The 14,410-nt window shown below is 46.7% G+C and overlaps 1 protein-coding gene across 1 annotated transcript in view; it reads left to right on the forward strand.

Moving 5' to 3' along the window:
- The window catches only part of RUFY1 (RUN and FYVE domain containing 1), a 56,262-nt gene that overhangs the window by 17,236 nt on the left and 24,616 nt on the right, over positions 1–14,410 (forward strand). The window contains exons 4-7 of the mRNA XM_062188547.1: positions 490–591; positions 3,178–3,301; positions 11,133–11,194; positions 11,529–11,594. Of these exons, the coding sequence (XP_062044531.1) occupies positions 490–591; positions 3,178–3,301; positions 11,133–11,194; positions 11,529–11,594 (354 nt within the window). The remainder of the gene's footprint in view (positions 1–489; positions 592–3,177; positions 3,302–11,132; positions 11,195–11,528; positions 11,595–14,410) is intronic.

A 14,410-nucleotide genomic window follows, 5' to 3' on the forward strand; every position in this document is an offset into this window, starting at 1 on the left:
CTGTGTCCTTAAAATGGTCAAGATGAATGTTCTGTTGTGTGTTTTTTACTTTTAAAAATAAAGCAATAACTTGAACCTTTGAGTTAGTGCATTGAAATCTGAAGAAATGTCAGCACTTTAACAACTATGATAGTCTATATCATTTGAAAGAATGTTCATTCATATACAAATCTAACCTAATACACATTTTTCATGACCTTTTTCTCAAGAGCCTTTATGCACATGTGTTTCAAATACTTTTGCACCAAAATAATGATCTAACTCCATTTTCCACAGACTTGTTGAAGTATCAGAGGAGTGTAGTGTCCTTGGCCTTCACCTGCCAGGCAGTACCCACCCCTCAGCATACCCTAGAGCTGCTGTTCTTACCCTGTTCTCTGAGTTCACAAATGTGGGGGGACATGTCTGTCTCACTGGGAAATCCATGTTTTTTCTGGATCCATTGTTGCTGTTATGCCACAATAGTTTGATTCTCTGTTTGAATTCTAGGACACCTGTGGGGAGAGGCAGAGCTTGGCTTTATCTTGCACTCATGCAAAAGAAACTGGCAGATTATCTGAAAGTTCTTATAGACAATAAACATCTGTTAAGGTATTTCATCTCCTATTTCTGCTTATCTTTTGCCTTGTAAAGAATTAGAATCTGGTTCTATACATCATTTTGAATTAAAAGTGTTTAATGTTCATAGTTTGCATTCAAATTATTTTTATTTACTTGAAAGGCAGAGAAACAGAAAGGGATAGACAGAGATCTTCCATCTTCTGGTTCACTCCCAAATGCTGGCAGCAGTCAGGGCTGGGCCAGGCCAAAGGCTGGAGCCTGGAACTCCCTGGCCTCCCACGTGAATGGCAGGTACCCAAGTAGTTGAGCCATCATGCTGTCTCCCAGGATGCACGTTAGAAGGAAGTGGAAGTTGGAAGCAGAGCAAGGCTCGTTAGTATGGGATATGGCCATCCCAAGCAGCATCTTAACAGCTTGCGCCAAATGCGTTTTCTCAAGTTATTATTCATCTTAAGGATTCAGTGGCTTGTTTTAAAATAGTAGTATTTCATTTTTTTGACCACTAAAATCTGAAAGTCATTATGAAAATTCATAAGACTTTTCATTTTGAAAACAATTTTCAATAATATCAGCACCCAAGATTAGATAACTGAGTTTCAGTGAAATGGTATTTATTAAATTGGCTGGTAATGAGAAAAATTACTTTTAGAAAAGTGAACAGTTTCATAGTTTCAGAGATTATTTTATCTATTTGAAAGGCAGAGAATCGGGGGAAAGGGAGAGACAGAGATCTTCCATCTGATGGTTCACTCCCCAAATGGCCACAACACTAGGAGGAGGAACTCCATGGGTAGCAGGGGCCCAAAGACTTGGGCCACCTTCTGCTGCTTTTACAGGCACATTAGCAGGGTCCTGAATCAGAAACAGAGTGTCTGGGACTCCAACTTGTACCCACATGGGCTGCTGGCGTCACAGGCAGCAGCTTAACCCACTGTGCCACAATGTGGCCCCAGTGACCAATTTTACAATATAAAAACCTTGGTTTTCATTTTTCTGTTTAATTTTTTTAAGGTCTGTTTGTTTATTTGAAAAGCAGAGGTACAGAGAGGCAGAGAGAGAGAGAGAGAGAGAGCTCTTCCATCCACTAGTTCACTCCCCAGTTGACTGAAACAGCTGGAGCTGCGCCAATCCGAAGCCTGGAGCTTTTTCTGGGTCTCCCAAGAGGGCCAAGGACTTGGGCCCTCTTCCACTGCTTTCCCAGGCCATAGCAGAGAGCCAGATTGGAAGTGGAGCAGCCAGGTCTCGAACTGGCGCACATATGGGATACCAGCACTGCAGGCGGCAGCTTTACCCACTGTGCCACAGCTCCAGCCCCTAAAAACCTTATTCTTCTGGCCGGCGCCGTGGCTCAACAGGCTAATCCTCCACCTTGCGGCGCCGGCATACCGGGTTCTAGTCCCGGTCGGGGCACCGATCCTGTCCCGGTTGCCCCTCTTCCAGGCCAGCTCTCTGCTGTGGCCAGGGAGTGCAGTGGAGGATGGCCCAAGTGCTTGGGCCCTGCACCCCATGGGAGACCAGGAGAAGCACCTGGCTCCTGCCATCGGATCAGCGCGGTGCACCGGCCGCAGCGCGCCTACCGCAGCGGCCATTGGAGGGTGAACCAACGGCAAAGGAAGACCTTTCTCTCTGTCTCTCTCTCACTGTCCACTCTGCCTGTCATAAAATAAAAAATAAAATAAAATAAACAAACAAACAAAAAAAAAAAAACCTTATTCTTCTAAGTGAGCCTACCTATGTTATCTGTTTTAGGATTACACATCCAGTTTATAAAATTTTATGTTTCTTAGCAAGTATAAACTAGCTGTAATTGAAATTTATGACTAGCTCATTTTTGTTGTTTATAACTCCAAAATTAAATAATCATTATAACAGGAATTTTCCTAGACTGTAATAATTTACAAGAGAAGAATCTCTTTAGAGTCTGTTCTCTTGTCTGAGATAAGATTACAGCACGGCCTAAAACCCAAGCCTTTTGGGGTTTTCAAGTCACAGCTTATCACTGAACATATCTTTATGTGATAAATATTGATTTCAAATATTTCAGAGTTTGTATTTTGAATAGTTACCCTGAGTAACTTTGAGACACAGATTTTGTTCTCATGAACTAATTATTAAGACAAGTTCTTAGCACCACTCCACCTCCCCACCCCCACTGGGCTGGGTGCCACTGGATTTAGTAAACCAGCAAATCCTTGGTGACCAGAAGGCCGGGCTGTGGTGAGTGGGAGGTGAGGAAGTAAAAGCGAACATCACCCAGTGAAATGTGATGAAGAGGGAAGAGTCGCTTTGTGGTGGGAAGAGCTGCGGAATACCATTTCCTGTTTATGTGAGTGTACGCGTAGAAGTGGCTCATAGCATTGTGGAAGACAGGAGAGCAGAAAGCAGTGTCCAGGAGAGGAGCAGGTGCGCACAGAGGAGCTGAGCCTAGACAGAGGCTGCTCAAAGCCACAGGAAGAGAGCAGAGGGCAGAGAAGCCGCGGCAGCGCTCACAGTGGTGGCGGGAAGTGAGAGGAAGAAAGGGAGTTGTCCGCTGGGAGTCGGGGTGCCAGGGCGGGGGTGGTGAGGCAGGAGTGAGGGCGCTTCTGAGGGGCTCCCTGTGCCATCCCTCTCCTTCAGTGAGTTCTACGAGCCCGAGGCACTCATGATGGAGGAAGAAGGCATGGTGATTGTCGGCCTGCTGGTGGGACTCAATGTTCTCGATGCCAATCTCTGCCTAAAAGGAGAAGACTTGGATTCTCAGGTAAAACGGTATTCTGACGCTGGGAGAATCTCCAGACAGGAGCTGACCCTGAGGAAGGGGCAGAGGGCAAAGAGCCACGTGCCAGAGGCCCGGGCAAGGCGTTGTGCTGGGGCACGGGCGAAGCACAGGGAAGGGTGGAAAGGTCACGCAGACAGATGCACACGTGAGAGGCACAACATGCTTCAGAGCAGGTAACAGTTGTCCGTGCTGGGACGTAGACTGCCCAGGGAGTGAGCTGAAGGTTGAGGCTCGGCCCCAGTGGTAGGCCACGGATGCCACGGATGCCGTGCCAAAGGGTGTAACTTTCAGCCGTTGAGCATGGGAAAAGTTGATGGAGGTTTTAAGTGCTGTGCTGAGATGACCAGAGCGGGCTTTGAGAACGCTCACTCTAGCAGCCGTTCGGGTGACGACTTCGAAGTGGCCAGGATTAAAGATAGCCAAAACATGCAGTCTGAGCTAGAAGCCCCAAAACGTTGGCTGTGGGGAGTAAGAAGATGGAATCAGGAGGGCTTGGGGGAATGAGGTTGATAAAGCGACAGGAAGGCGCAGGGTCAGCTTTCTTGGGATGACCAGGGCCCCCGAGTGGGCACTGTAAATGTCTGTGAAGAAGCAGACCCCCTCTTTAGGGCGTTGATGGCCGTGGCTGGACCACTGCCAGCATGGACTTGAGGAACCTACATTTTCCTAATCTCTCCAAGCCCCGGTCAACTATTTGTTCATAACCTCCCTTTTCATAAATAGCTTTGTTGTTATGCATGTTGGGAATTTCTCAGAAAATACAGACCGTGGTAGTTTTGAAAAGAAACTAAACAGCATCCATTGTCCCTTTGCTCCAGGACAGTGGATCCCTGTTAGGTTCTGGTGTATGTCCTTCCTACACGTGCATGAAGACGTCTGTGTGGGTGCAAGTGTTCATGTGTTTCTGAGTGAGACATTTGGAGTTTCCATACTGTGATTATGCCACGCTTTTGCAGGTTTTTTTTTTTAATTTAGCAGATTTATACTCCATATAGCTCTCAATGACTACAGAGATATATACCCCACTTTAAATAGCTACAGAATGTTCATTTTTAATGTGTCACAATTTAACCAGTGCTTAATCAATTTAGGTTGCTTCCATTTTTTAACACCAATATTGAAACATCCTTATATCTCTTTGTAGCCTTGTCTGTTTATTTCCTTAGTGTTAATTTTGGGATTGTTGTGTTGAAGTATACACATTCTATATTTTAAAGTTTGTTTGTTTGTTTTTTTTTTTTTTTTTGACAGGCAGAGTGGATAGTGAGAGAGAGAGACAGAGAGAAAGGTCTTCCTTTTTGCCGTTGGTTCACCCTCCAATGGCCGCTGCGGCCGGCGCATCGTGCTGATCCGAAGCCAGGAGCCAGGTGCTTCTCCTGGTCTCCCATGCGGGTGCAGGGCCCAAGGACTTGGGCCATCCTCCACTGCCTTCCCGGGCCATAGCAGAGAGCTGGCCTGGAAGAGGGGCAACCGGGACAGAATCTGGCGCCCTGACCGGGACTAGAACCTGGTGTGCCGGCGCCGCAAGGCGGAGGATTAGCCTGTTAAGCCACGGCGCCGGCTAAAGTTTATTTTTATTTGAAAGGCAGGCAGACAGGGATCTTCCGTCCACTAGTTCACCTCCTCAAATATTTCAGACAGCTCGGGTTGGGCCAGGCTGAAGCTGGGAGCTGGGAGCTCAGTCGGCATCTCCCCTGGAGACGGCCCAAGTATTTGAGCCGTCACCTGCTGTGTCTCAGGATGCACATCAGCAGGAAGCTGGGTTCAGAGGTGGAACTCCCACAGGAGACGCACCAGCTTCACTGCTGCACATATGCGCAGCCCAGCTTTGTGCATTTTCACAGACGCTGGAAAACTGCTGTGCAGAAAGGGCTTCCGTTCTGCACAGCCACAGGCAGTCCGTCAGAGCCCGTTTCCTTTTGCCAGCACAGGGGGTGATGAGGACTCTTGGTCTTCGGTCTGACAGACAAAGCAGCTCATCATCCCAGATTTACTTTAAAAGATTTATTTATTGGGGCTGGTGCTGTGATGCAGTGGTTAACACTCTGGCCTGAAGTGCCGGCATCCCATACGAGTGCCAGTTCAAGACCCAGCTGCTTTACTTCCAATCCAGCTCTCTGCTATGGCCTGGGAAAGCAGTGGAAGATGGCCTAAGACCTTGGGCCCTTGTACCCATGTGAGAGACCCAGAGGAAGCTCCTGGCTCCTGGCTTCAGATTGGCACAGCTCCGGCCATTGCGGCCAATCGGGGAGTGAACCAGAGGATGGAACACCTCTCTCTCTCTCTCTCTCTCTCTCTCTGACTCTCTTTCTCTGCCTCTCCTCTCTCTGTGTAACTCTGACTTTCAAATACATAAATAAATCTTTTGTTTATTTACTTGAGAGAGTTAACAGACAGAGAGAGGGAGAAACAGAGAAAAAGGGCTTCCATCCTCTGGTTCGCTCCCCAAATGGCTGCCAACAGGCGGAGCTGGGCTGATCAGGAGCCAGGAGCTTCTTCTGGGTCTCCCATGCGAGTTCAGGGGCCCAGGCACTTGGGCCATCTTCTGCTGCTTTCCCAGGCCATAGCAGAGAGCTGGATCAGAAGAGGAGCAGCTGGGACTCGAACTGGCGCCATATGGGATGCTGGCATCACAGATGGAAGCTTAGCCCACTATGCTGCAGTACCAGCCCCTCAAATTTACATTTTTGAGAAGCAGGGAGGTCAGGTTTGGTTTTTTCGAAGGCAAAAAACACAGAACTTCCATTCACTGGTTCACTTCCCAAATGTGCACAACGGCCAAGGCTGGGTCAGGCCAATGCCAGGAGCTGAGGACTCAGTCCGGGTGTCTCACGTGAATGGCAGGGGCCCAGTTGCTTCAGCCTTCACTGATGCCTGTCAGTTGTGCCATCCTACCAGGTCTGTGTTAGCAGAAATGAGTCAGAACTGTAGGTGGGTATGAAATGCAGGTACTCGATGTAGATGATGTGAATGCCTATACTAGGCCAAACACCCACCTCGGGTATTTTTGCATGCTTTATTTGCCAGTAGCAGTTGAGTTTTTGTGACTGCCTGTTCATATTCTTTGCCCATTTTCCCAAGTTTTCAGTCTTTTTTTTTTTTTTTTTTTTTTTTTTTTTTTTTTTGACAGGCAGAGTGGACAGAGAGAGAGAGAGAGACAGAGAGAAAGGTCTTCCTTTTTGCCGTTGGTTCACCTTCCAATGGCCGCCGCGGTCGGCGCACTGCGGCCGGCGCACCGCACTAATCCGATAGCAGGAGCCAAGTGTTTATCCTGGTCTCCTGTGGGGTGCAGGGCCCAAGGACCTGGGCCATCCTCCACTGCACTCCCTCTCCACAGCAGAGAGCTGGCCTGGAAGAGGGGCAACCGGGACAGAATCTGGCGCCCCGACCGGGACTAGAACCCGGTGTGCCGGCGCCGCAAGGCGGAGGATTAGCCTGTTGAGCCACGACGCCAGCCCCAAGTTTTCAGCCTTTATCTGCTTCTCCATTGTAGATTAAGGATATTGTTCCTTGGTTGGAATTTCTGTCTGGATTCTCAGGGAGTAGTTTTCTCTGTAGAATTTTGTATTTATTTATTTATTTATTTATTTTTATAATCATACTTGGCAGCTTTTCCTTTATTTTACTTTTTAAGATTTGTTTATTTGTATATTTGAAAGGCAGCATTACAAGAGGGAGGGAGAAAAGAAACAGAGAAATCTTCCATCCTCTTATTTCATTCCCCATATGGCCTCAATGATCCAGTCTAAAGGCAGGAGCTCTGAGCTGCTTCTGCATCCCCCACGTGGGTGCAGGGGCCTAAGCACTTGGGCCATCATCTGCAGTCATGTTAGCAGGGAGCTGGATTTCAAGTGGAATACCCGGGTCCTGAACCAGCGCTCATATGGGATGCCAGCATCACAGGTGGCAGCTTTATGCACCACACCACAACATCCAGCCCCTCCTTTATATTTTCTAAGATACTGTGCTTTGAAAATCCCTCCTAGCTTAAAAATTAGCCCAGTTTTTAAAATCAGATGTGTATTTTTTGCATTTAAATAATTTCATTCATTTTGACACAGTGTGAAGTGGAAATCTAGATTTCTCTTACGAATAATAAGTCCATTTTCTCAATATCACTTATTAAATATGTTATTTTTCTAGTAATTTGAAATTCCACCTTTATCATATGTGAAATGTCTATAATGTGCTTAGGTTTATTTCTGATCTGTTCTGTTCAGTCCCCAGATCTCTTGTTCCTACGTCAGCAGCTCATTCTTTTAATCACTGGAGCAGTATAAGATGTTTCACACCCTGGGAATTAACTTCAGCCTGCTTTGTTGTACTTCTTTTCAAATATTTCTAGGCTGTCCAGTTTACCTGTTGAACTTGAACATCATTTTTCCAAATAATAAAAGCTCCATTGGGATTTATATTAGCTAATAGATGGGATTGAATACCCTGGTCCATTCTTATCTTGAATGGCAGTTATTTTCATATGTCATCTAATTAAAATTAACCTGTGGGCAAGTGTTTAGTCAGATAGTTAAAACACTTGCATCCACATCGGAATGCCTGGATCTGATTCCTGGCTTCAGTTCCTGACTAATGCAGACCCTTGGAGGCAGCAGATGTAATTGGGTTCCTGCAACCCAGGAGGGAGACCTGGATTGAGTTCAGCCCTACCAATGCAGGAATTTAGGGAGTGAACCAGCAGATGGGAGTTTCTCTCCTTCTCCTTTTCCCCTTCTCTGCTCCCCCAAACCTGATCCCTTTGCCTCTCAAATTAATAAGTAAAATTAACCTAAAACTCCAGTTAATTTCTAGATGGAAAGAGCCTTCAAACATCCGTTAGTATATTTGCTGTTGACAGCTGAGGGATCCTTTCTTATGATTAGAGAGTACTGTTCTATTCCAGTTTACTTTTGTGTTTTTATTAAAAACACATATTGGGGACTAGTGTTGTGGCATAGTGGGTAAAGCCACCACTTGCAGTGCTAGCATCCCATATGGGTGCTGGTTCGTGTCCCTGCTGCTGCACTTCCATTCCAGCTCCCTGCTAACAGCCTGGGAAAAGCAGTGGAAGATGGCCCAAGTGTCTGGGTCCCTGCTACCCACATGGGAAACCTGGAAGAAGCTCCTGGCTTTGGCCTGGCCGTTGTAGCTGTCTGGGGAGTGAACCAGCGGAGGGAAGATTTTTGCTCTCTTTCTCTCTGTAATTCTGACTTAAACGCATGTTGAATACTAAGAGCATCAATTGGCATGGCATATCTGTATTTAACCCTAAATATAACTGGGTTAATTCATAGATTTCTCATTTTAATATCATTCATATATTCCTAAAGTAAGTCTTCTTGGCTTATCTATTATTCTTTTAGTGTACCTTTGTATTTCATATGTGTATGTGTATGTGTATGGCTTTTTGGATTTTTTTTTTTTAAAGATTTATCTATTTATTTGAAAGAGTTTCAGGGCTGGCATTGTGGTGTAGTGGGTAAAACCACCGTCTACAGTGTCAGCATCCCACTTGGGCACCAGTTCCAAGTCCTGGCTGCTCTACTTCTGATACAGCTCCCTGCTAATGTAGCTGGGAAAGCAGTGGAGGATGGCCCAAGTGCTTGGGCCCTTGTACCCACGTGAGAGACCCAGAAGAAACTCGAGTCTCCTTCCTTTAGACTGGATCATTGTGGCCATCTAGTGAGTGAACCAGCAGATAGAAGATCTCTCTCCCTGTAAACTCTTCCTTTCAAATAAATAAATCTTAAAAAAGAAAGAAAGAGTTTCAGAGAGAGCAGTTTCTATCCATTGGTTCATTCCCCAGATGTCTGCAACAGCCAGGAGCCAGGAGCTTCTGGGTCTCCCACATGTCCTAGACCATCAGCAGGGAGCTGGATCAGAAGTGGAGCAGCCGGGACTCGAACCAGTGCTCATGTGGGATGCTGGTGCTGAAGGCAACAATTTACCCACTATACCACAAAGCCAGCCCCTCCAGTTTATCTTATGAGGCTAAAATAATCCTGACCCTGAAGAGTAGCAAAGACAGTATAGAAAAGAGAGTTCTGAACAGTTTCATTTAAAATCAGACACACAAAAATTCCAAGAAACAAAGGGCTGGCATTGTGGTGGCTGCTTAACTTACTGTACCACAATGCTGGCCCACCACTTAAAATTTTAACCTGAAACTCTTCATATCACGCAAATTGACCCACGGCATTCTTTGTTGCAACTGGATATGGTTCTGTGACCCAACTATAACATGACTGATGTAAATTTTTCCCCGCAGACAGGCATTTAGGTTGCACCCAGTTTTTCTATATTTCAGATAGGAGTGGTGTCACTTACTCTTGAGCACAGTATTTCCTGCCAGAGGTCTTGATAAGGTGTGTGAGGCATCTTGTTCCCTTCAGTTCCCAGCAGGGAGAGAATTTTTCCCTGAGATACTGATCTGACCATTTCACCACAAATGGGGAAGAAGGACTCAGAAATTAAGTCACTTTAGTCTAGAGATCCAGCTCTCTCTTAATTTTAAATCCAAACATTGTTGATTTTTGTAAATAGCAGAATTACTGAATAAACACACAAAACTAACATTAATGAGGTGGTAAATTTTAGAATGTTCTCAAATTCTGAGTATTTTCATAGGTTGATACACTCTCTCAGGGTTTTGTTCATTTTTAATTGACACATAGCCATTGTCTGTGTTTTGGGGTTTTTTTAATTTTTCTCTCTTTTTTTTTTTTTTTTTTTGACAGGCAGAGTTGGACAGTGAGAGAGAAAGAGACAGGTCTTCCTTCCGTTGGTTTAACCCCCACATGGCCACTAAGGCCGGCACACTGCGCCGATCCGAAGGCAGGAGCCAGGTGCTTCCTCCTGGTCTCTCATGCAGGTGCATGGCCCAAGCACTTGTGCCATCCTCCACTGCCTTCCTGGGCCACAGCAGAGAGCTGGCCTGGAAGAGGAGTAACCGGGACAGAATCCAGTGCCCCAACCGGGACTAGAACCCAGGATACCGGCGCTGCAGGCAGAGGATTAGCCTAGTGAGCCATGGCACCAGCCTCATTGTCTGTGTTTTTGCATAAAGCGTGACAGTTCAGTGCATGTACACAGTGTATAATGATCAGATCCAGGTCACTGGCACATCCGTCACCTCTGATATTTATCATTTGTGTGTTGGGAACACTCAGAATCCTCTGCACTAGCTAACATTGCCCAGCTTGGATCATTACAAGTTACTCCTCCCGTGCAGCTTCTCCCTTGTTCTGCTCACCATGCTCTGCATTCCTCCTTTAGTTCTGGTTTTTAGTCAGTTTTTCTTTCAGAAAGGTGGGCTAGTTTTCTTTTGGTTTGTTCAGTTGATTGCCACTTTTCAGAGCTGATTAGCCTAACTAAATGTGCACAGGAATGTTAAGTGCACTGAATTTTAAAAACGGTAAGGTTTGGCCGGCGCCGTGGCTTAACAGGCTAATCCTCCGCCTTGCAGCGCTGGCACACTGGGTTCTAGTCCCGGTTGGGGCGCCGGATTCTATCCCAGTTGCCCCTCTTCCAGGCCAGCTCTCTGCTGTGGCCCGGGAAGGCAATGGAGGATGGCCCAAGTGCTTGGGCCCTGCACCCGCATGGGAGACCAGGAGAAGCACCTGGCTCCTGGCTTCGGATCAGCACGATGCGCCGGCCGCAGCGGCCATTGGAGGGTGAACCAACGGCAAAAAGGAAGACCTTTCTCTCTGTCTCTCTCTCTCACTATCCACTCTGCCTGTCAAAAAAAAAAAAAAAAAAGGTAAGGTTTATGGAAAGTGGAAACTGGTATTTTTGACTTTGTGTGTTTTATTTCTGTCAGGTTGGAGTGATCGACTTTTCCATCTACCTCAAGGATGTGCAGGATCTTGACGGAGGCAAAGAGTAAGGGCTCTGGGTGCTGCTGTTCTGCGGCTTTGCGCTCTGAAAAGTCTTGCGCTTTCCATTCCCTGAGTTAGGCTCCTTTTCTTCCACACAGTAAAGGCAGGGCCATGTGCCACTTTCAGAGGCCTTTGCTTATGGCAAATGGCTGTCCCCACTAGAGGCCCTGCCACTGTGTCCCCATTGTTTGCCCTGGGACCATGCACGTGTTGCTAAGCTGTGGCTGTCTTTTAGTTTCTTGAAGACATTGGTACCGTGACAAGGTGATATGAAGGTTGGGAAGACAAAGTATTACCTATGAATTTAAAAGGCTCCCCTTTTCTGCTCTTTTTCAAAGACATGAAAGAATTACTGATGTCCTTGATCAAAAAAATTACGTGGAAGAACTTAACCGGCACTTAAGGTAAGACACGCTTCTTGGGTCTGGTGTTGTTCCAGTTACGTGCTGTGTATCCTGTCATTGCTTCATGGCGCTTTTCTGAGCTGCCGTGTATTTATAACACGTTTTTCAAACCAAGAAGAGTTATTCAAGCAACATGTGTACAGACAGGATGAGTGTGATTTCTTCTTGATAAAACAGCTTTTGGAAGTCTTTGGTTCTTTGTGCAGTTAGACAATCCAGAGAGGTAAATCCATTAAACCTTCCCTCTGCGCCCCCGGCCGTGACTGCACTGTTGCTGCTGGGAATCAGCATGCAGCCCTTGGGGCAGGAAAGAAGGATTGAAAGCCACCGAACTAAGCCTTCCAGAGCGGTGGGCAGCAATCGCAGGCATCTTTGTCCTGACTCTAAAATTTCAGGTGGAAAGCTACTGACATGCGCGTTTCATGAAACATTAATCCTTGAAGGTGTTGATGGGCCATGAGGGACTCTTGGGCGGGACACATTCTCTCTCTTTTTTTTATATTTATTTATTTATTTGAAGGTCAGAGTTACACAGAGAGAGGAGAGGCAGAGAGTGAGAGAGAGAGAGAGAGGTCTTCCATCCAATGGTTCACTCCCCTTTTGGCCGCAATGGTTGGAGCTGTGCCAATCTGAAGCCAGGAGCCAGGAACTTCTGGGTCTCCCATGTGGGTGCAGGGGCCTATGCACTTGGGCCATCTTCTACTGCTTTCCCAGGCCACAGCAGAGAGCTGGACTGGAACAGGAGCAGCTGGGACTCAAACTGGTGCCTATATGGTATGCCGGCACTGCAAGCGGTGGCTTTACCCGCTATACCACAGTGCCAGCCCCAGGGGAGACACATTCTCTGGGATCCCCTTCTGGAGCGCGCATGAGTCATTAACAGTGCTCCACAGGAGCAGCCTCTCTGGCCCCCAAAGCCGATGAAACAGGCTCGGAAGTTGGCTTATTGTTCCCGACGTGCTTGAGGAGATGCTGCTCCCTACCTGTCAGCTTGGCTGCTGTGTTGAGGCTTTCTTGATTGATACCTAGTTTGAGAGTTTTTATAAGGAACAGATGCGTTTTAGCATCATTAAGGTAGCCATTTTTATCCGTGTATCTATTGATGGGATGTACTCTGTTGTTAGTTTGTGTATGTGTGGGGTGTGTGTGTGTGTTTTGAAGGGCAGACAGAGAAAGATCTTCCGTCTGCTTGTTCACTCTCCAGATACCTACAACAGCCAGTCGGACCAAGCTAAAGCCAGGAGCCCAGAATCCAAGCTAGGTCTCCCACACAGGTGGCAGGGACACAAGTACATGAGGCATCATCTGCTGCCTCCAAGGATGAGTTTTAGCAGGAAGCTGGATCAGAAGCTGAGAAACCGGGGCTTGAGCCAGGCCCTCTGGGCTGTGATGCAGGCGTGCCTCGTAGCCCAGATGTTATGTGTCCTGTTGCCAAGGATGGACTCAAACTCAGCAGACCAGTTATTGATCTCACCATCCTGTAAAAGTTGTGTTTCCTTTCTTGAGCATGGCGTCTGGGTTAAGCAGCTTCACAGAATGAATTCATCTGCTTTGCCTATTTTTGTACTAGGGAACAGCTTCTAATTGCAGGCATTATTTTCTCCTTAAAAATGTGAAGCTTGGGGGCTGGCATTGTGGTGTAGTAGGTAAAGCGTCCCTTGTAGGTGCCAGTTCATGTCCTGGCTACTCCACTTCCTGTCCAGCTCTCTGCTAGGGGCCTGGGAAAAGCAGCGGAAGATGCATAAGGACTTGGGCCCCTGCCACCTGCATGCGAGACCTGGATGAAGCTCCTGGCTCTGCCTGGCCCAGCCCCAGCCATTGTGGCCATCTGTGGAGTGAACCAGCAGATGGAAGATTGATCAAATTTCTGTCTCTCCCTGTCTATGTAACTGCCTTTCAAATAAACTTTTTTTTAAAAAATGAAGCTTGATTCTATCTCTCTCTCTCTCACTGTCCACTCTTCCTGTCAAAAAAAAGAAGAGGCTTGGAGCCTTTATAAGGCAATGCCGTGTCAGCTTTTTGGTTTTTCCTTAGCTGTGAGTTCATCCAGGTTTTCTCCCCTTGAGGAAGTGTGTTGTTTTGGTAATATATATTTTCTAAGAAAACTTTAATTTGGCTATTTTTTGTTAGATGCACAGTACAACTTTTTGTAAATATTTACTTTATATATTTGAAAAGAAAACTGACAGAGATCAATGTTGCATCTGCTGGTTCACTCCCCCAGTGGTTGCAATAGCCAGGGCTGGTCCAGGACAAAGCCAGGAGCCAGGTACTCCAGCCAGGTCTCCCACGTGCATGGCAGGGACCCAAATACTTTGGCCATCTCTGCTACCTTCCCAGGTGCATTAGTAAGAAGCTGGGTCAGAAGAGGAACAGTTAGGCCTAGAACTATCTCTGATATGAGATGCCAGCATTACAAGTGGCAGTGTAACTCACTGTACCACAATGTTGAGCCCAGTTGGTATAACTTTGAAAATTGTATATTGTTAAAATTTTTTTATTCCCTCCATATTTCTTGTTTTTCACATTTTCATTTTTGTGTCTTTAGTGGCTTTTTTCCCTTCCATCCAGGTCCTCATATTGATTTGTTAGCTTTGCCAGGTTTGTTCTTAGTCTCTGACAGTCTGGTCTGATGCTTCTGAGCGTGGCTCTGCAGCCAGACCACGTGGGTTCTCCTGCCACCTGCCTGTACAGATGTGTGAACTTGAGTGACTTCTCTAACATAAGCTTAGGGTTTCCTCATGTGTAGAATAGGTTAACAGCCGGCGCTGTGGCTTAACAGGCTAATCCTCCGCCTTGCGGCGCCAGCACACCGG

Source organism: Lepus europaeus, chromosome 4 (genome assembly GCF_033115175.1).
Source record: "Lepus europaeus isolate LE1 chromosome 4, mLepTim1.pri, whole genome shotgun sequence".
Taxonomy (NCBI): Eukaryota; Metazoa; Chordata; class Mammalia; order Lagomorpha; family Leporidae; genus Lepus; species Lepus europaeus.